A 20,952-nucleotide genomic window follows, 5' to 3' on the forward strand; every position below is an offset into this window, starting at 1 on the left:
TGTTAAAAAGTCTTTCTTTAGTGCCTGAAAGTATTAAAAAGGTTTCTGGGACCCTACAGGTTTGGTTATGGTAAATTTTAGTTCGTCAAACTTGAAAATTTACCCATAAACTTTTATTATACTGTACTTAGTCTAATTTATAGACATACTACAATTGCTTTAAATTTTTATAGACTAATTATGGCTAATTATGTTTCAATCCCTCAAGTTCACAGCTGTGCACTGATCACGCATGCTTGAATTCAAACAAACGAATCGATAGCTCGTCACCCAGACAAATTTATCTAGAGATCATCATTGGACGCTTCAGTCCCTTATCAACTTTTTCCTGTCCGAAAAATAAGTATCTACAGTTTGCCCCCTCTTTAACGGAAATTGATAAAGTAGGTCAATTCTTGTTAAAGAAGCAACTCGTTGTTCGACAAGCAACAAGGATACTTCCCACCATCGGAGGTACTCGCTCGCCGGTGATTTGGTGATGCCCTAGTTTGAGCATTACAGGTCATGGTGCATGATTCTAACTTCATGCCTCCTAATTCCAGTCTACTCTGCATCTGGCCGAGAGTACGTCTTCTCAGTTGTCCTGAAGGTCATCCGTTGGGTTTGGAATGCCTGATGTGTGCCCTGTGGAATGGAGCTATAAACTCTCAGCCATCTTTAGAGTGATCCAATGGTTTGGACCCCTGGTGTGTGCCATATGGAATGAAGCTATGAACTTTCAGTCGTCCTGAGAGTGATCTAATGGCTTGGACCCCTAGTAGTTATTATGTCTGGTACTCCTTAGGTTTGTAGAAGGGACAACACCCCCTTGGCATCCCAAGGGTCACCATATTGCATAGGTGTATGGATTCTGTAGCTATTCAACAACTATAAAAAAAATGTTTGAAGTTTATTTGAACTGTTGCACACCATATATCTTGGTGTCTTCATACCATATATCAGTGTCTTTTTATTGTATATCAGTGTCTTTTTACCGTATCTCAGTGTCTTTTTACCATTTCTTGTCTTCTTGACAATAAATTAATCCTCCATCCGGAGTCTTGCACATAGAGTTAGACTGTTATTACACTATGTCGCATTCTACGTATAGTGAATGGCGTGGCGATGTCTTTCTATCGTTGGCCATTTCAATCCTGTCTTCTGGACAATTCTTCTAGTCTGATCCTCTGGGGAAGTCTTCTGTCTGGTCCACTAGGGAAATCTCATGGTTAGTCCACTAGGGAAATTTTATTGATTCGAACTTCTAGGGAGTCTGATCCCCTGGTTGGTTAACTAGGAATTTTTATGATTCGAGTTTCTGGGAATCTGGTTGGTCCATTAAGGAGTTTTTATTTTTTGATCTGTCTTATGGAGAAGTTTTTTGGTTTGATCCTCTTGGTAGTCCAATGGATATTTTTCCTTCTGGTTGGTCCACTAGGGAGTGTAGATAGTCTGTTTCTAATTCATTGGGGAGTGATCTGGTTTGTCGATGGTTCGCGACATTTCCCTAGGATGTTTGATTGTCCTGCTCTATTGAGGGCAAAACCTTAGTCTTGTAGCCTGGAACTCTGGCGCTAGGGGGATTAAAAAAAATCCAATTTTTGTTACGACCTCTATCGGGCATGAGAATGGCCTCTATGCAGTTTTTTGTCTTCTTGCGGGCTTGTGCCTAATAAGTGTTAAGGAAGAGAGATTTTCTTGCTCACATTCACTTCACATTTCTCTTTCCTAGCATGCTTTTTCTCTTAACTTGCAAGTTTCAATTTCATTTGTAGTATGAAACCACTATGGAGATTTAAGGAGCTGTGTAGGGATGCTGATCGACAAGCCATCCGGAAGGCTTTGATATTTGAGACGGGCCAGGAGGTCCCACTTTTTTTTGTGCTTGGAGCAACACATCTGCTCTGGATTTCAGAAGGTCCCATTTTTCTGGACTTTTCCTCTTTGGTATGTGTTTTAATTGTTTGTATATTCAAAAGAAACTTGAAATTTGCTCGAAAATGGGTCGGATCCCTCAAAAAAATGTTCGGGGAGGGAGAGCAATTGTGATTTCGTTCTACTTTTGTGTGATTCTAACTCTGGTATTGATATTAGGGAGTCGTTCCGTACTTCGGGGAACTTTGTCGATGCTCAGACTTGGTACAATTCTTTTCCCCTGCTGTTTAGTCTCGAGTAAATGTCTAGGCTTTGGCCATTTGGCTAGTGCGCTGTTTACTGCGACGAGGGTATGTGACAAAATTTTGTTGCGTGCGTTGATGGATCGGTAGATGGACACGACTCATACTTTTCACTTGTCGATAAGGAAGTTCACTATGACTCCTCTAGACTTTTCATTTATTACTGAGATAGCTTTTGGGGGTCAACCGATTCCATTTGATGGTGGTTTGGCGACTTATGCCTAGAGGGATGTATATATCTCAGAGATGCTTGGCTTCGTACCAGAGATCAAGGGTTGGGCCCTTTGGTATACTGAGCTGTATGACCGGTATCGAAATTGTTTTCCGAGAAAATGAAGGAGGTTGATCTACTCACTCAGGCCTTTATATTTTACATGATGGGGAATATGTTATTTCTGTAACTCAGGCTCTACTCTTCCCATTTGTGTAATGCCGACATTAGAGAACTTGGATCTCGTTGCGTCCTATGATTGGGGGTCTGTTGCTCTTGTTTATTTGTATAGCAGCATGGACCGGGTTGTTCGTGAGGGATCCCGTCTCTTTGGGATGTTGCCCGTTGTACATGTGATTGCTTTTGCTGACTCTTTATCTTTTGTATGTTGTATTTATATTTTCGATGTTTAACTGATTATGTGTTTTCCCCTTTTTCAGATCTGGGTCATTCAGATGTACATTTTGACCGGATTTGGCGATCTTCCAGCGCTGGGCATCCCTCTTTTGAGATTGTAGGACTTTTCCCGTACTCTGTCCTATCAGTAGAGAGTTGAGTGTAGAGATCGACTGAACGATCTAGCGGGGATTGATGTAAGTTACAGTCTTGTAAGTTGGTGATTTGTTCTCGAACTTCAATGCTTATTTGAACAATCTTCTTCTTACAGATACACTCGTCTTGTAACAATCCTCAGGGGAATCGCTGGCCTTGCTGGCTGCGGGGTGCTATTGAGAGATCCGGCCTGCGCTATCAGATGCATGAACCGAGCTATCGGTCATGGTTCTTAGGTAAGCGTGTGCTCCAACGGTGAGCTTTCATAAGGGGTATGTTCACTACAAGTTATCAGTAAAAATGGTCGGAAGAACGGGTTTAAAATATGTATAAACTTTTCTGGGCCTACTATTCTCTTTTGTGACAACAAGTTTTAACATTTTCTGACCCAATCCAAAAGAGTAGATTTTTTTTCTTTCCTTCATAGTGCTTCTCCCTACGAGCCTAGTTCAAACAATTTCTTTGGGATATTTCAAGTAGTCGGACCCAGTGCTCGTACGGTTCCTAGCGATCCACCTCTGTCGATGATACGTGGTAGAGACATTGTATCGCCTGCTCTTTATTTTAATTTGAGGGGTTATCCAGCCGCGGAGCTTGTGTTTGTCCCTTAGTTGAGTTATCTGGACGATCTGGAGATCTTGGCTCCTCCTCCATGAAGGAGGAGTAGGTCGGGCTCCTCCTTCGAACTGAGAATCGGAAAAAAACAATTAAAAAAAATTATATATTTTTACGGTTTTGTATTTAAAAAATTATTGATAATTAATATAAATTAAATAATTATTATAAGTTTAATTTTTTTAAAAGAAAATATTTTGTACTATTAATAATATTAAAATCTAATTAGAATATACATAAAAAAAAGAAGGCTAATAGGTTGAAAAAACCCTGACCTTTCTTTTAATTTTCAATTCCACCCTGACGTTGCAATTTTTTCAATTTTACCCTATTTTGCATTTTTTATTTTCAATTGCACCCTGAAATAAAAATATTAAATAATTTTATTATTATAAGGATTAAAATATATAAAACAAATATTGAAGGATCATTTCATACATTTTTTCATATGGAAAAAATTCGATACATTCTTAAACTTTAAAAAGTTTCAAATAAATTCATAATAAAATCTTAATTATAATTCATTATTAATTTTTAATACATCTCACTCCGCTTTCATCGGACCTACCATCACCGGACCAATCGACCGAACTCTGCTTATCACCTACCATCGGAAACCACCTGAAAAAAATTATTTTTTTTATTTTTGACGTCAAAGCCCCTCCTCTTCCGAGGAGCAACAACTTCTCAGGCGGAGGAGCAGCAGCTCCTCAGGCGGAGGAGCAATTGAATGCCTCAGGGTTCAATTGAATGCCTCAGGGTTCAATTGAAAACTAAAAATGCAAAATAGGGTAAAATTGAAAAAATTGCAACGTCGGGATGAAATTGAAAATTAAAACAAAGGTTAGGGTTTTTTCAGCCTATTAGCCAAAAAAAAGGACTATTTTAAATTTTTTTTCTAAATAAAAAGAGTTCTATTTAATGCTTTAGGGTAGAGACGAAATATAAAAATTTAAAATAGGATATTATTAATTTTTTTTCTAAATTAGGATATAAATGCGAAAAAGTTATAATGTGGGAGTTTTAAGTAATTAGACCATCAATTAACCCAATAACTTATTCTCTCTTTTTTTTCTAATTCATTTCGTTTTGATTTATATAATGTCATTATCTTTGATTTCTTTACCTTTTTTTATGCTGTCTGCTTATCATTAATGGAGCGACCACATTTCTTGGTGAAAAGGAGGTAGATTTTAATGGAGGAAACAAATTTATTTGGATACTTTTGGTATTTTATATTATTTTGGTGGAGATAAAATTAAGGGCCCCATCCATCCTTGCTCCCCAAAAGTTGCACATTCTTCTATCAAATAATTCGATTTCTACATATCTTATTAAGACGGGGATAAGAGGGTAAAATCTCTTGTTCTCTTTTGGGCTTTGTTCATATATGCTTGAATTGGGCTTGGACTTTTCATAAACACTCTTCCATTAAAACTTTAGCACATATACGCCTTTTTTGTTTAAAAGATAGCAAATATGCCTTTCACCATAACAGACTCTAATACCGTTAAATATCTCCATCTTCTCCGATGAACAACGGCAGTTTCTTCTTCAAATCAATAAAAATTAGGTTATTCAAAAATTAAAGTTGAAGATAAAACAGCTAATCTCCAAAATTGTTCCGATTTCTGCTGATTTCTCCAAAAATTTCAGATAATTGAATAATTAATCAGATTTGTCCCGTATATTCAAGTATTTGTCTGACTTCAAGCATTCAATCTCTCATCTAATTCAGGTACGTGATTCAAATTTAATCAATTACTCAATTAATGTCTTAGTAATTTTTCATTAAATTCAATTTTGTAATAACAAATTATAATATCTCTGTTTTAGTTTCCATTCTATTTAGAGAGATCTGAAATTTTTTAGGTTTTTCTTTGAAATAAATTACAATTATGATGAATGAGTTTTATTTTATGCAATTTTTGAATCGATTTCTAGGTTATAACTGTGCAATTATATTTGGCACTATATAAGAACGTTTTTCATTAAAAGATTTAGACAAATACAAAATAAGAATTCTCTATATAAAATTATGATTGATCTGTTTGAATATAGTTGTTTATAGCTCTATTAATTATCTCTGCAATGTGTGCAAATTAAGTTTATGGCATTTTAAATTAACTGTCATGGTTAAATATTATTAGGAATAAGTTCAAAGCATATTTTGATTTTTTTTTGTTTTTGTTTTTCTGTTTAATACATGGAAAATATTCCAGTATTCATTCATTATAATGGAGAGTGGAATCAGAGTATGGACTACATCAATTTTGATGTTACTGGAATGGTTTTGCCGGATGAATGTGACTACATCAGTTTACTACAGAAACTAAATAATCAACTGGAAAGCAACCAGAGAGCTACTGAAATAGAAGTCAAGTACCAAGTGAAGAACGAATATCCACCTTTGAAGATACAAGATAATGTTACTTTATTCTTTTACAAAGAGCTCAAAAAACAAGATGGAGATTGCACAAAGTATCCATTGTGCATATCATTTGCCAAAAGTCAAAGGGACGTCAACTTCTTTGATTCGACTTTATTATTGACTAATACCCAAATCAGAAGCATTCATACTGCTGCTGCCTCAAGCTCAAAAACTACGTCAGAAATGATGTCATTTAATGGAGAAGCAGACGGTAGCATTTCAGAGGCAGTCCTTTGCGCAAACTATTCGAGTAATGACTTTGATGGCGAGGACGAAGAGATAGAGAGCAAGTTTGATGATGCGAATGTGATATCGAATAGAAAACATCCAGAAATTGATCAAGGGCAGATTTACAAAGACAAAGAAACTTTGAGCACGGTTATGAGCTTCTACGCGATAAAGAATCACTTCCAATATAAGGTGAAGAAGTCATGTAGAAGACAGTTTTTCTTAGATTGTTGGGATGAGAGATGTGATTGGAAATTAAGAGCTTCAAGAAAAAGAAACACAAGCATGTTCATGATAAGGAAGTTGAACAATGTTCATATTTGCCCATTAGAATCAAGAACAAGCAACCAAAGGCAAGCAACATCAGCAATCATTGGAGAGTGCATTAAGTCAAAATTTCTGAGTTTAAAAACAGTTTACACGCCGGGAGATATATTGAGGGACATGAAAGAAGACTACGGTGTAAACATCAACTATACTAAAGCTTATAGATCAAAGGAGATGGCTCTTGAAAAAATAAGAGGAAGAGCCGATGATTCATTTGGAAAGCTGCCGTCTTATTTATATCTCCTACAAATTGCAAATCCAGGATCATTTATGAGATTACAAACTACAGAAGACAACAACTTTCTCTACGTGTTCATGGCTTTAGATGCTTCAATAAAAGGGTGGACTTCGTGTATGCCTTTGGTAGCAGTTGATGGCACATTTCTAAAGTCAGCTTATGGTGGAACACTGCTCTCAGCAAGTACACAAGATGGAAACGGCAAAATTTTCCCCTTAGCGTTTTCAGTGGCAGATTCTGAAAATAATGAATCATGGGAATGGTTTATTCAAAATTTAAGAGAGGCATTTGGATTGAGGGAGGGAATGTGTATTATTTCGGATCGGCATGAGAGCATCAAAAATGCAATTGGAAAGGTATATCCTGAAGTTAGCCATGGAATATGCACCTTTCATTTGTACAACAACCTCAAAACAAATTTCAGGAAGAAATCAAAAGATTTTAGAAAAACATTTTTCAAAGCAGCAAGGGCATACACTAAAGATAAATTTGAATTTTACATGGCTGAAATTGATGAGATGGATGCGCGTATAAGGCCGTATCTAGAAAAAGTGGGGTATCCAAAATGGGCGAGGGCACATATTACAAACAATAGACATTTGATGATGACAACAAATGTGGCAGAATCTTTGAATGCAAAAATTAGAGGTGCAAGGGAATTACCAATAACACCTTTGTTAGAGTACCTACGAGCATTGGTTCAAGAATGGACATATACAAATAGGTTCTCAGCCATGTCAACCTTCACAAGCGTTTCAAAAAGAGCTGAAAACATGCTACATGAAAACTACATTGATTCGCTGAAAATGAAGGTCAGATTTACTTGTTATATATCCTAATAAAATGTGTGTGCATTTTGGTGTATGCCCTTATTTTATATTTGTTTCTTTTGTGTTCATTAACATGTGTCGGCTTTAATTAATTGTTGCTGTTTATGATAAAATGAGTGTCCAGTTTGGATTTTTGTAGCTTGACAGTAGCTTAGTTGTGACTTTTAAATAGATTTTTTGTAATTTTAAACATTAATCGTAACTGATCTTGAATTGCAGGTATCAAAATCAACTGATCAACTAAGTACGGTTTATGAACATGACCTGATATTCACAGTAGATTTGAAAGAAAAAACTTGTACTTGTAGAAGATTTCAAATGGACAAACTTCCGTGTCCACATGCCATGGCGTTACTAAAAGAGCTACACCAAGAGCCTTATAGGTACTGTTCAGAATACTTTGGAAAAGAAATGATGTTAAAAACTTATGAAGGGATAGTATATCCAGTTGACAATCAAAACTTGCCTAGCATACCAACAAATGTTACAGAGAAAATAGTCCTGCCGCCACATGGAAAAACCAAGTCAGGAAGACCAAAGAAGAGGAGAATTAAAGGACCATGCGAATCTACAAATCAGAACAAATGCAGCAGGTGCGGAGTTTACGGACACAACAGGAAAACGTGCCAAAATGCCCCAAAAAAAATTGATTGTAATTCTTTAGTTATTTGATTTTTTTTAAATACATTATGATTTTATGATTCAAATTCAAACAAGAATATGAAATTATTATTCAATAAATACACATTTTAAAAATATCTTATGTTTTTTTATTTTTATTTAAAGATAGCAATTAATGAATTACAAGTAAAATCGTATGAAAAACACATGACTATGGTTTTCGCTATAAGTATTATTTAAGTAGCTTTTGGTCAGCTAATTAGTAGCTCATTAGTAGCTCATTAGTATCAGGTCTTGGAAAAGGTTTAAATTTACCTTATGATAAGTCTTTATTTTAAAAAAATGGACTTCTTTTCATAAGTAAGCTACTATATTAAATATTTATTAGATACATTCTGATCAGATCATCAAATTCAAATTAAAAAATAAATTTATTGTACAATTATAAAAAAATCTAAGCAGCTTTATGGTAGCTCATGAGCACCTACAAATTCAAGCAGCTTTATGGTAGCTCATGAGCAGCTTTTTGGTAGCTCAATAAACTAGAATCATAAATATTTCATAAGATGTGAAAATATATAAAAATTTAAACTTAGAGTATAAAGATCTGATCATAACATAATAGAAAGAAAAAATCCAACAAACTTCATATTTTTAGACAAAGTATCAAAGTATCATAATTCATATTAAAAAATCACTTATTCTCTATTTTGATAATCTTCCTTTTCCCCCTGCCTTGTTCAACCTTTGATTCAGCTCCAATGTCTTTAATCTCTGCTTTGATCTTCTTCCTTTTCCCTCGTCCTTCTTCTACAATTGGTGCAGCTTGAGTATTGGTTTCCTCCATTGGTGGTTGCTTTGACAGTGCGTGAGCATACAACAAAGTACAATATCTAGACCTCATATTTTCAATCGAGATACGCAAAGGCACCTTCCTCCCTTCGATGATATACTCAGCAAATGCAGCCACGAATACACCACAATCACTACATATAAAGAAGAAACATAATATAATCACCAAATTGTATCACAAAAAGAAAAAAATCAAATTACAATATCATAAACACAGCCATAACATAAACAACGCATAATAAAATGTAACCAGAACATTTAATCAAATTTAGGAGAGAACGCTACTCATTCATATGCATTAAAAGAGAAATAAATGAATGAATGAAAAACACAAACATAAATATTTACCTGTCAGATTGTGTTGGTAAGCCATCAACTTGAGACAAAGCAAAAGGTTCAAATTTGGTTTTCCCAACATAAGCAGGAGAAGACAAATCAATAGCTTTGATAGACGATAGTAAATTACCCATGACTAACAACCTTGGAATCAGGACACAATACCCCATAACCACTTCAGCCGCCGTTCGGTTGAGAATAGGTGACTTTTTAGAGTTGTATATATAAATGCACCTATCCTTGAACGATAAACGCGCCAATATCCAATGCCAACTATTTCCCACATGAATAGGAAATAAAACGTCGTCAACTTCACTCCAAGGAGTACCCATAAGAATCTTCTTACCCCGCATATAATCAAAAATCAAAGCGTCCCCTTTCAAAAACTTTTCAGCATCAGAAGTCGACAAATATGAAGCATACAAACTTTGCATGCGTCTATCAAAGATATTGTCAGCAGTGGTGCATCTCACATTAGGCCTCGACTTTTGCTTCTCCCTCAAAAAATAAAACAACACGTCGATATGCTGAAAATATAAATTAAAATTTGCAAATAACTTATCAGTAAATTACAAGTAAATTAGTAGTAAATTAGTTTTATTTACTAAAAGTAAGAGTAGTAAAAAAACTCACAGAACATGATAAAGGCAGACCACTGTAGTTCAGATAAGAGAACCATGTTTTTTTGCTTATTTGATCAACATACATCTCAAAGGGAGGTGCAATCTCATTGTCCTCAGGAGAATAATGCTTGTACCTAAAAAAATAAAAAATAACATTATTAAAATAAGTCACAAATATATTTTATAAAAACAAATTTATAGATAAAAATATGTTTACCTGTTTTTCTCTTTAAATCCTTTTCCAAGCCATAAATCAAACTCAATTTGCTTGCAAAAATCAAATGATGCATCAATATCATTTAAAACCGGAGCAGCATCATGTACTACAGCAGTCAGATTTGCATGAACGAGGTTGGCGTTCTAAAGAGGCAAAAACAAACAATTTAAAGAATCAATAAATAAAAAAACAAACTGACAAGCAACAAAATAAATAAAATTAACAAAATTAAAATAAAAAAATACCAAATTTGAGGGTAATGACTCTGAAACAGTCTCAGCCAATACATGACTCGGATGTTCATGAACAGACGTGCACTCAGTATTCTAAAAGAGAAAAAAAATGATACATGTAATAATTAATAATTAAGTAACCAACAAAGGGAAAAAATATATTAAATTTCTCAAAAAATACCGAGGCAGAGGATAAAGTCTTTGAAACAACACCAACAGCTTCAAGGCTTCGATTTGAACAAGCACCCTTGTTCTCAAAATTCTAAAAAAGGACAAAAATTTAACAAAAACAGATATTAAACAACTACTAAGGAAAACATAATAAACTGCTAAGCAACCAATAATAAACTGTTTTAGTAAAAAAAACAACACATGATGAAAAAAATATATTAAATTTATCAAAAAATACCGAAGCAGAGGATAAAGTCTTTGAAACAACTCCAACAGCTTCAAGGCTTCGATTTGAACAAGCACCCTTGTTCTCAAAATTCTAAAAAAGGACAAAAATTTAACAAAAACAGATATTAAACAACTACTAAGGAAAACATAATAAACTGCTAAGCAACCAATAGTAAACTGTTTTAGTAAAAAAAACAACACATGATGAAAAAACTATATTAAATTTATCAAAAAATACCGAAGCAGAGGATAAAGTCTTTGAAACAACACCAACAGCTTCAAGGCTTCGATTTGAACAAGCACCCTTGTTCTCAAAATTCTAAAACGAGACAAAAATTTAACAAAAACAGATATTAAACAACTCCTAAGAAAAACATAAAAAATTGCTAAGCAGCCAATAATAAATTGTTTTAGTAAAAAAACACATGATAAAAAATATACTAAATTTATAAACAAATACCGAGGCAGATGATAAAGTATTTGAAACATTAACAGCTTCAAGGTTTGGATTTGAACAACCACCCTTGTTCTCAGCAATCTAAAACGAGAAAAAAATTTAATAAAAATATATATTAAACAACTACTAAAAAACTTAATAAAGTGCTAAGCAACCAATAATAACCTATTTAGTAAAAAAACAACACATGATAAAAAAAATAAAAGTAAAGTACCTCAAAAGCATCTAGACACATAGCTGCAGCGATAATTTCAGGATGATTTCTATTGTCACTAGATGAACATGCCATAGCTTTCTGCAAGGATTGAAATATACAAAAATATAAAGAAATAACAAAAAAAAACAACTAACAAGCTACCAGATGTATACTAAAAAAATTACATAAATTGCATATAAGGTACCTTTTGTGATTTTATTTTCTCAACTGCAATTGTAGCAGAAGAAATAATTTCGTCAAAAGTGGCAGCATCCATTTCATCGATATCGCATTCTACATCCTTTAAAATAGTATCGATGTTGCATTGTGCATCCTTTAACGTCTTATCAATGTTGCATTCTGCAGCCTTTACGATTTCAGGCTCAACTTCATCACTAGAAACTTTATCAAACTCATTTGCTGCTTCATCAACTTGAGATAAATTAGTTTGATCTTGTTGCTCAACCTCCTTTTTATTCTCTACTGCCGTATCATCCTCCGCCAAATTGTTCTTTTTTTCCACAATAGGTTGAACAATATTGCGATTGATCACCTATATAATAATATAAATTTGTCGTTTCATATTAGTACATCACTATGTTGCTTAAAAAATTGATACAAATACATAATAGCTTAATTATTTTACCTTAAACGATATATCCTCCTCCTTGTCATCAGACCCATTATCACTAATTGAAGCTCCATTATGCTGTTAAAATAAACAAAAAAGAGAAAAAATCAGTAAATAAATACTAGTTAAATTAAGCATATCATAAGTAGTTTAGATGTGAAATGCAAGTAGTTTAAAGGTATATCAGTAGTAGTTCAAAAGTAGATTGCAAATTTTAACAAAAAAATTACTTACCAAGTTTGTCTGCTCTTCAATTACATTTGAGCTCTTCTTGATTGAATCAAGAACTTTAAAAAGATTAGTAAACTGAAGAGTCACATAATCTTTAAAGCAGTTCAAATCTTCCACAATTTTATTTTGAGAAGAAACCACCGTCTGCAGCTCTTTCTCAAAATGATCAAGATGCAATCTTTTCTTTGGTAAAGCTGAAGATGATGCCTCACCACCTTGATACTCAGCTTTATCATCTTCTGAATCAGATAAATTCTCGCTCACCTCCTTCTTCTTATCCTTTCCCTTGATAAAAAAATGAGATAAGTCCAACTTTTTCATCTCCTCAACAGAAGGAGTGATTTTCCTCAACTTCATCTGTACAATGAAAAAGAGAAAAAAACAAAAAATAAGAAAATATAGATTGTATAATTTTTATTTTTTAAAAAAGACAACACTAACCTGTTTTCCACTCAAAGAGAAGAAAGGCTTCTCTAATTCCGCAACGCCAGGATTATTGTCAACTTTCCATCTCAAAATTCTCGGGATAGCATCACCATTCTCCAAAATTGCAAGGTTATTGACCGCGACAGGGCAACATTCATAGAACCAACATTGCAAGGCATAAATGAAAACAGCCAGCCGATAAAACGGGGTTTTACCTTCTTCTTCATATTGCTTACTTTTCCCTTTCAACTTATCTTTTAAATCATCTATCCCACAATTAAAACAATCCAGTCCCCATGGAAATTCATTGCACTCACTTGACTCAATTATGTTAAGGTTGACTATGGAAACACGTTTTACGTTTTGAGACGAAAACAGAAACACATCAAGAAAATACAAAATTGCTATTTTAACTCCATCTTCCGGACTAGACCATCTCCTAGTGACAAAAAAATCCTCTAAGGCTTGCTTATTAAAACAACTAAGGTCCTTAAAATATTTGTCAAAGATCCCATCAGATGTGTTTCTAAACCTAAGTTTACTAATATCTCCATGACATTTCAAACCTGTAACTAAGGCAAACTCATCAATCCCAAATTTCAGTCTCACTCCCCCAATATTAAACCACAATTCATTTGCATTCGGTTGGTTAAGCAACCTCAATAAAAGGAAATGCAAAACTTGTGTTTGAACCTTAAAAACTGGCATATCAAGAAAATAACCAAAGGGACTCTTTCTAAACAAATCTAACTCAACATCATTCAATTTGGTTTTTAACTTTAAAATGGGATCATGATTTAAAGTAGTTTGCACTTTTGCTACAAACCATTCATCAACAGGTATAGCATATTGCCAAATCTGAAAAAAAAAACCAACATAAAAACATATACAAATAATCAATCACACAATGCTCAATTATTTGTAAACTAAACATACAAAATCATATTTGCAGCATATTTTATTACAAAAAAACACTGACCTTAGGCTGATTATCAATATCAGTAAGTGTTTTCTTCGAATTACTTCTTAAACCAGCACGATTTCCATCTTTCCTTGTCGCACTGACTTCATCTTTCCTTGGTGTGACTTTTTTATTATGTTTAGACACTGACTTTAATACCATTTTCCTGAAATATATTGCCAATAATCTAAAGAGTCAATAACTTCTATCATACTAATTGTGAAATTTGGATCATAAAGCAAGTAAGGACATCACCAAAAACAAAGGCATCAAAAAACAGTTTACTTTAAAATTCCTATATTAATAAGTTAAAAACCTAACACATTCCATATAAAATATGTTAAATATATTCACTTATAATATACATAAGGAAAAATATGAAAAAAAACATGCTTATATACTGTCAATTTAATCTTAACCTAATGTCAAACAACTGTCAATATACAGTCAAACAACTGTTAAGCCAGATACATAAAATACCCTTTTTGAAATACCTATAGTAAAAAAATGTAATGTAAGGAAGAATGTTACATAACAAAACAAAATTGAACATAAAAACATAAAATTACAAATAAACAATGAAATTGGATTAAGAATATAACATCTGGCAAACAAAAAATCTGAAAATACTTTTAATAAAATGAGAAAATAATGAAAAAAACACATTTTAAAGTTTGAAATTAATGAAGCAGGATTAAAAAACAGCATCAAAAACAAAATATACTACTAATCATTTAAATAACAAAAACACTAATTAAAAAAAAAAAAAAACTGTTCAAGCACAACCTTTAGTGATCAAATAAAAAACTTACTTAGACACCAAAAACCGTCAATTCCTTGTTTCACAACAGCACCAAAAAAACTTCTGCTGATAACAAACGGTTGCGTCACGTCAACAAAGCAAATTCACAAATTTTCCTAAAAACATGATAAATAAAAAACACAAATGAGAAAAATAAACAAAGTGAAAAAAATTACAGCAAATAAAAGTGTAGTCTGATAAAATAAATCAAACAGGTAACAAAAATAAAAATGAAAAACAACAATGTTCATAGTAAGATAAAATTCCATCATATCTGCAAATAATACAATCAGTCTACCAATCATTAAAAACCAAATAAAAATTCTGGAAAACCTAAAATTAGATACATATCATCAAAAAATTGACAGTTGCATGAATAAATACACAATCCTAAAATCAAATAAGCTTCAAACATTAAAAACTAGGTTTTAGATAAATAAAAATAAAGACTCCACCAAATTCTTGAACAGGAAAATCAACCTGAACCTAAATAGCCACCATAATCACACACTACAAAATTGAATACAGAATATTGAGAAAAATGAAAAAAAAAACAATAAAACTAAATAATCAAATGACAAAATCCAGAAACACAAAAGAAGTAAAATCATGGCATTCGATAAGTTTATGTACTGATTTTACAAATAAATTAAAAAACACGAAGAGAACCCATAAATTAAAATAAAAAAAAATCGAGAAACGATAATTTGAAAAAAGAAATTCAAATACCTAAATCAAGTATTTTACCTTTAGATTAGAGATTGAAGCATGTATCAGTGATCAGACTAAAACAGAAATGGAAGAGGGGATGATTCAGCCGGAAAAAGAAAATCAGGCGAAGAAAAAGGTGAAATCAAACGGAGAAAAAAGAAAAGAGACGGCTAAAGAATGGCTAAAGAAAAAGGCGTAATTGTGGAAACAAAGAATTAAAAAAAGCGTACGCATGAAACTCTAAAAGTTGAGAGGGCATATGTGGAAAATTTTGAAAAAAAGGGGTACAGCGCGTCATTTCCTCTTCTCTTTTTGTATATATAATTTCAAATCTAATTTTTTAATTTAGTTTGATTCAGTTAAATATTAAATTAAACTAATATTATATATTTGTATAAAAAAATTAAAATTATATTATTATTTATAAAGGCAAAACCCATGCGGAAGCCCCTGTACTTTATATGATTTGTTCGAGAGGCCCCTATGCCAAAGTTTGTCTTTTCTAGAATCCTGTACTTGTCATTATTTGAATTTTTAAGCCTTTTTCTGGGCGGAATGATCCGCGTGAATTTCAAGCGTCGTTAACGAGAGTGAGGCCACAAATTTGTAAAGCCCGTGCTGTTTAATTATCCACGTCATATATGTTGCCTTACACGTGGCTTACACGCGGAGTCCTAGTCAGCTTAAATAGAACGACGTCGTTCTATGTATTTACCCTAATTGAAAGGAACGACATCGTGTAAGTTTGCAGTAAGAAGTCTTCAACGGCGTCGCTTTGCATTTTGGAATGGTAAAAAGCCTATGCTCTGAAGTGATGAAACCCTAAACTCCTTATTCGAACGACTCTCATCCCCTCTCTTCTTCTTCATTGTACAACCCTAGTTTTGAAATGTTGCGCACGATTTGAAAGAAGATGGAGTAATTTTAAAATGACGTTCACGATTTGAAAGAAGCTTCAGGTCATCTTCGTTTTTACCGTTTACAAAGAAGGAACAATTGTGTCATCAGAAGAAAGAGAAAGGTTTATTTAAAGCTGCTGGTGTCGAGGTTGGTACCTTATAACCTAATTTTAAATTTCTTTTGAGTTGTGGTCCCTAAAACTGTCGGGTTGATTAGTTAGGGTTTCTAAATTTGTTTTGATTACTGGGTTTTTTTACTCTGGTTGCTAGTGGGAATTTGTAATGTGGTCCCGTATATGTCGAATTTTATTAATTAGGGTTTTAAAGGTGAATGTTTGGTTGGTGTGAATTGAATATGTGGGCCCCATTTCTTGAAATTTCATAAATTAGGGTTTTTATCTAAAGTGATAGAAATTAGGATTTCTGGATGTACCCTACTGAAATCGAAAACAAGTCTTATTCTTCTAGAGGAGAATGTTTGTCTAAATTTATTATGTGGTCCCCTGGAATAATGAATTGAAAAAACACTTCACTGATAGCCTTAGAAAATATTTTATCAATTTGTTTGTCGTGAATTAAGTTTGTTGTGTTAAAGGCACACTATTTGTGAACAATCATTAGTCATGTAACCTTACTGTCACACAGTTATGGGGGGTTTACAATGTTGTTGTTTAGTATGGTTTTGGTTGCCCTATGTATGACATTAAAATTGTATTTTAATGATGTAGCCCTAATAGTTAATGTTATTTTATGCAGTAAAATGTGGTATGTCAGTGTTGTTATCCACCATGGTGGTTATTTTACATCAAGGCAAAAGTATTTATATGGGAAATCTACTATGGTAGCTGAATACAGTCCTTTGGATAACCTGGATTATGGAGTTCTCATCTTTGTTATGTGGAGAACTTGGGGTATTGAGTAGTTAGTGGATTATATTACAGATTGCCTTCGGGTGAGAATGTATTGATCTTTGATGATAAAGGATTATTTGACATGATTGGGAAGCCAAAGAGTGGGGCAATGTTAGAGTTTTATCTGGAGCACATTATTGATGGAAATCAGGATCCGTCTAACTTATTAGAGCCTCCATTACAGTTAGAGGATCCTGTGCAGTTTGAGTCTCCTGTGCAGTATGAGGATCTTGATGAGTTACAATATCTTGAAGAGTTAGAAGTGGTTCCTGAGATAGTAGAGGCTAATGACAGTGAAGAAGTGCATGAGTTAGTAAAGGTTAATGACATTGAAGCAGTGGTTGTATTAGGAGAGGTTAATGTAGATGAACAAGTGCATGAGGAAGGGGTTCCTGACATTGAAGCAGTGGCTGACCAGGATGTCCAAATATTTGAGGCAGATCCTGCATTTGTAGGGGTTGAGGCTGGTTCTAGAGAGGTTGCTGATCATGTGCATTAGGCAGGGGTTCTTGACTTAGTAGAGGCTGACGAGGATCTCCAAACATTTGAGGCAAATCCTGGATTTGTAGGGGTTGAGGCTGACCATCATGACCAGGCTTTTGAGGCAGAGGTTCCACATGAACAAGTGCCTGAACTAGATGTTCCACAAGGCCAAGTCCCTGATGTAGAGGTTCCACATGAGAAAGCATTTTAGGCAGAGGTTGCACATGAAGAAGTAGCTAATCATGAGGTAGCACATGAACAAGCAGTTGATGATGAACCATTGCCTGCTGATGAGGTTGCACATGGGAGAGATCAAACCTTTGATAATGTGTGTATGAATGTCAGCATAATGACTGATGATGAAGAAGATGAAGAGCTACAAAATGCAAGGCTGAATGTTAGGAAATAAAAAAGACAGAATGTTAGACAAAATGTGGAGGAGGAAATTATACATAGCGATGGCAGTAGTGATGATGGTAGTGATGCTAGCTACGTTCCAGAGGAGGTTGAAGAGGCAGATGTTGTGCCTTCTAAAGATGGCTATTGTGGGGATGGTACTGGGAGTGTGTATTATGATAGTGATGAGTTGGGCAGCTACTATAGTGAGAAGGAGGAGGATTTAGAGGTCAAACCTCAAAGAGAAAAAATGTGAGGTATGATCCAGACACAGCTATTCCTGTTTTTTGTGTTGGGATGATATTTAGAAACAATGAGGAGTGTAGGCATGCTTTGTCTAAGTACTCAGTTTTGAAAAAGCTGCACGTGCATTATGTCAAGAACGACACTAAAAGGATCAGAGCTGAATGTCATCCAGGCTGCCCTTGGAAGTTTTTGGCCAGTATTGATGGGAAGACAAAGAATTTGGTGGTGAAAAAATATATTCCTGAGCACAGATGTTATATTACTAATACCAACCGGATGGCAACTAACAAGTTCCTAGCTAAGCACTTGAGACAAAGGCTAATGTCACAGCCTTATATCAAACTGAGAGACTTGCAGGCCTTATGCAGAGTTGAAGTTGAAAGTCAGTTTGACAATGTGCAAAAATATTAAGATTAGATTGTGTGAGGACTTGGAAACCATTACGAAAGAAGAATATGGATCTTTATTTGACTATGCAGAGGAGATTAGGGCTAGTAATCCTGGGAGTACTTGTATCGTTAGGGGTACAAGGGAGGATGGCACTGAGGTGAACTATTTTAAAAGGATGTACATTTGTTTGGCTGCATGCAAGAGAGGATGGATGGCTGGTTGTCGAAGGATAATTGATCTCGATAGGTGTTTCCTGAAGGGGCTATGCAAAGGCCAGTTGCTGTGTTCCATTGGGCGTGATGGGAACAACCAAATGTTTCCCATTGTATGGGCAGTTGTGCAAGTTGAGAACACTGACAATTGGGGCTGGTTTATAAGATTACTTGCATATGATTTGCGTTTGCAGCGAGGACAAGGATGTGTCATAATAAGTGACATGCAGAAGGTATACTGTCATGTCAAAACCTTTAAGTCATTTAATTAGTAGGCATTGTATGAATTGGAATTTAACTGTGTGTTTTTTTTAGGGTTTGGAGATTGCCATATGGAACCAGCTTCCACTAGTTGAGCACAGAAGGTGTGCAAGACATGTTTATGCTGCTTTGGCTAAACAGTGGAAAGGAGAGGACAGAAAACTTGGGTTTTGGACATGTGCCAAATCCACATTTGAACAGCAACTACGAGCAAATATGCTTAAAATTGATCTTCTGGGCCATGGAATATTGGCATATGTGATTAGGTATGATGTGGAGACCTTCTGCAAGGCATACTTCATGACATCAGTCAAATGTGATGTCATTGACAACAACCTTGCTGAAACCTTCAATGGTTGGATCCTTGATGCTAGGTAAGTGTTAAATTAGGCTTGTTAAATCTAAGTTGTTAAATTAGGGTTCTGCATTTAGTGTTAAATTGGATATCTCACATGTTATAGGTGTTTATGTGTGTTAAATCTGAGTTGTTTAATAAGGGTGGTTTAATTGGGGTTCTGCATTTACTGTTAAATTAAAATGTACTAACGATGTCTTGAATTTGTGCTAAATTTTTGTCTCCTCATGTAGGTGCTTGCCAATTGTAAGTATGCTTGAGGCAATCAGGATGCAAGTTATGACCAGGTTGCATGTTAAAAGGGGTTTTTCTCAGACTTGGATAAATGACATTGCCCCTAGAGCAATGAAAAAGCTTGAAAAAAAATAAGGATTGGTCTTTCAATTGGGTAAATTATGGAATGGGAACGACGGTTATGAGATAACCAATGTGGTTGATGAAAAAGATAAGCACACTGTCAACACTACGACAAGGACATGCACCTGTCGAGAGTGGGACCTAACTGGTATACCCTGCGAGCATGCCATAACAGCAATATTTAGTGTAAGTGGAAAGCCTGAAGAATTTGTGCATGAGTGGTACAGGGTGGGAAAATACAAGGAAGCCTATCAATTTATGCTGCAACCTGTTAGAGGAAGGCTCATGTGGCCTGAATCTGGGCTAGAACCACTTCAGCCACCTCCTTATAGGAGAATGCCTGGAAGACCAAAAAAATCAAGGACAAAAGACATGCATGAACACAGAAAGGTGGGGAACATAAGCAGGCAAGGAAGAGTAATGAGATGCAAAATATGTAGTCAACTAGGTCAAAATGCCAGGGGTTGTCCTAATAAGGTAAGCTGTACTTTTCAAAAATTGTATTATCATGCTATTTGTTTGACTTAATATCTTATTTATTTTGTAAATGTAAATAGGATCCCATTCTACCAGCTAAACCTGTTAGACCCAGGAAGAAAAAGGGTGGAGCTTTAACATCTCAAGCAGTCAGACCATCAGCTCAGTTGGTTGCAGAGTTTGGTGGTAGAAGAAAGAGGCATATAGGAAGAAATGGAGGGGGGCAACAACCACCTAATGCCCCTGAGGTGCAGCCTGAAGGGTATCAACCATTTGGACCAGCAGAGCAACCACATAATGAGTTTGTAGAGGACCTACCTGGGGACAATGGAATGGAGTTTCCTGATGCAGAAGAAATACCTGATATCATTGACTCTGCTCAACCCGATGGAATGGATTTGACACAACCTGATGATGGCATGGATGTTGATGCCAAGTTGAATGCTTCCATCAAAGCTCTCAATGACTTCACTTCCTCTATTATTAGTGGTGAGATGCTTACACTGACTAAGCAGGCAAGAGAGAAACATAAAATGACATTTATGGACAGGAAAAAGTACAAGAGACCAAAAGCCGTTGTAAGTATAAAATGTGTGTTTGAAAATAGATTAACTGTCATTAAGGTTTTGTCTAAGTGGTCAATTGCGTAGTTCAGTGATAATGGTTAATTGTGATTGCTCG

At 34.7% G+C, this 20,952-nt stretch overlaps 2 protein-coding genes across 2 annotated transcripts; one reads left to right on the forward strand and one right to left on the reverse strand.

The window, feature by feature from the left end:
* Positions 1-5,740: 5,740 nt before the first annotated feature.
* LOC130015536 (uncharacterized) lies at positions 5,741-8,755 on the forward strand. The gene is made up of 3 exons (XM_056105870.1): positions 5,741-7,570; positions 7,808-8,181; positions 8,710-8,755. Exons 1-3 carry the CDS (start codon positions 5,741-5,743, stop codon positions 8,753-8,755), a joined length of 2,250 nt encoding a protein of 749 aa, XP_055961845.1.
* A 102-nt stretch (positions 8,756-8,857) lies between these two features.
* LOC126680564 (uncharacterized) lies at positions 8,858-15,400 on the reverse strand. Its single transcript, XM_050375704.2, has 17 exons — positions 15,321-15,400; positions 14,584-14,689; positions 13,790-13,937; positions 12,826-13,668; positions 12,388-12,741; positions 12,169-12,231; positions 11,728-12,075; positions 11,541-11,621; positions 11,330-11,407; positions 11,108-11,188; positions 10,880-10,960; positions 10,652-10,732; positions 10,483-10,563; positions 10,238-10,380; positions 10,031-10,154; positions 9,410-9,924; positions 8,858-9,195 (listed from the first exon to the last, which is right to left on the reverse strand). The coding sequence occupies exons 3-17, from the start codon at positions 13,931-13,933 to the stop codon at positions 8,904-8,906; spliced, it is 3,309 nt and encodes a 1,102-aa protein (XP_050231661.1). The 5' UTR covers positions 13,934-13,937; positions 14,584-14,689; positions 15,321-15,400; the 3' UTR covers positions 8,858-8,903.
* Positions 15,401-20,952: the final 5,552 nt, after the last annotated feature.

This window comes from Mercurialis annua, linkage group LG5 (genome assembly GCF_937616625.2).
Source record: "Mercurialis annua linkage group LG5, ddMerAnnu1.2, whole genome shotgun sequence".
Classification (NCBI taxonomy): domain Eukaryota; kingdom Viridiplantae; phylum Streptophyta; class Magnoliopsida; order Malpighiales; family Euphorbiaceae; genus Mercurialis; species Mercurialis annua.

What these genes read in the sequence shown, in the direction of transcription:
- LOC130015536 (XM_056105870.1), top strand. Translation starts at nt 5,741, where the DNA reads ATGGAAAATATTCCAGTATTCATTCATTATAATGGAGAGTGGAATCAG. An exon ending in TTGATTCGCTGAAAATGAAG is followed by an intron (nt 7,571 to 7,807) that starts GTCAGATTTACT and finishes CTTGAATTGCAG; the next exon opens with GTATCAAAATCAACTGATCA. An exon ending in AATCAGAACAAATGCAGCAG is followed by an intron (nt 8,182 to 8,709) that starts GTGCGGAGTTTA and finishes AAATTCAAGCAG; the next exon opens with CTTTATGGTAGCTCATGAGC.
- LOC126680564 (XM_050375704.2), bottom strand. Translation starts at nt 13,933, where the DNA reads ATGGTATTAAAGTCAGTGTCTAAACATAATAAAAAAGTCACACCAAGG. An exon ending in AGACTTTATCCTCTGCTTCG is followed by an intron (nt 10,961 to 11,107) that starts GTATTTTTTGAT and finishes GTCCTTTTTTAG; the next exon opens with AATTTTGAGAACAAGGGTGC. An exon ending in AGACTTTATCCTCTGCCTCG is followed by an intron (nt 10,564 to 10,651) that starts GTATTTTTTGAG and finishes TTTCTCTTTTAG; the next exon opens with AATACTGAGTGCACGTCTGT.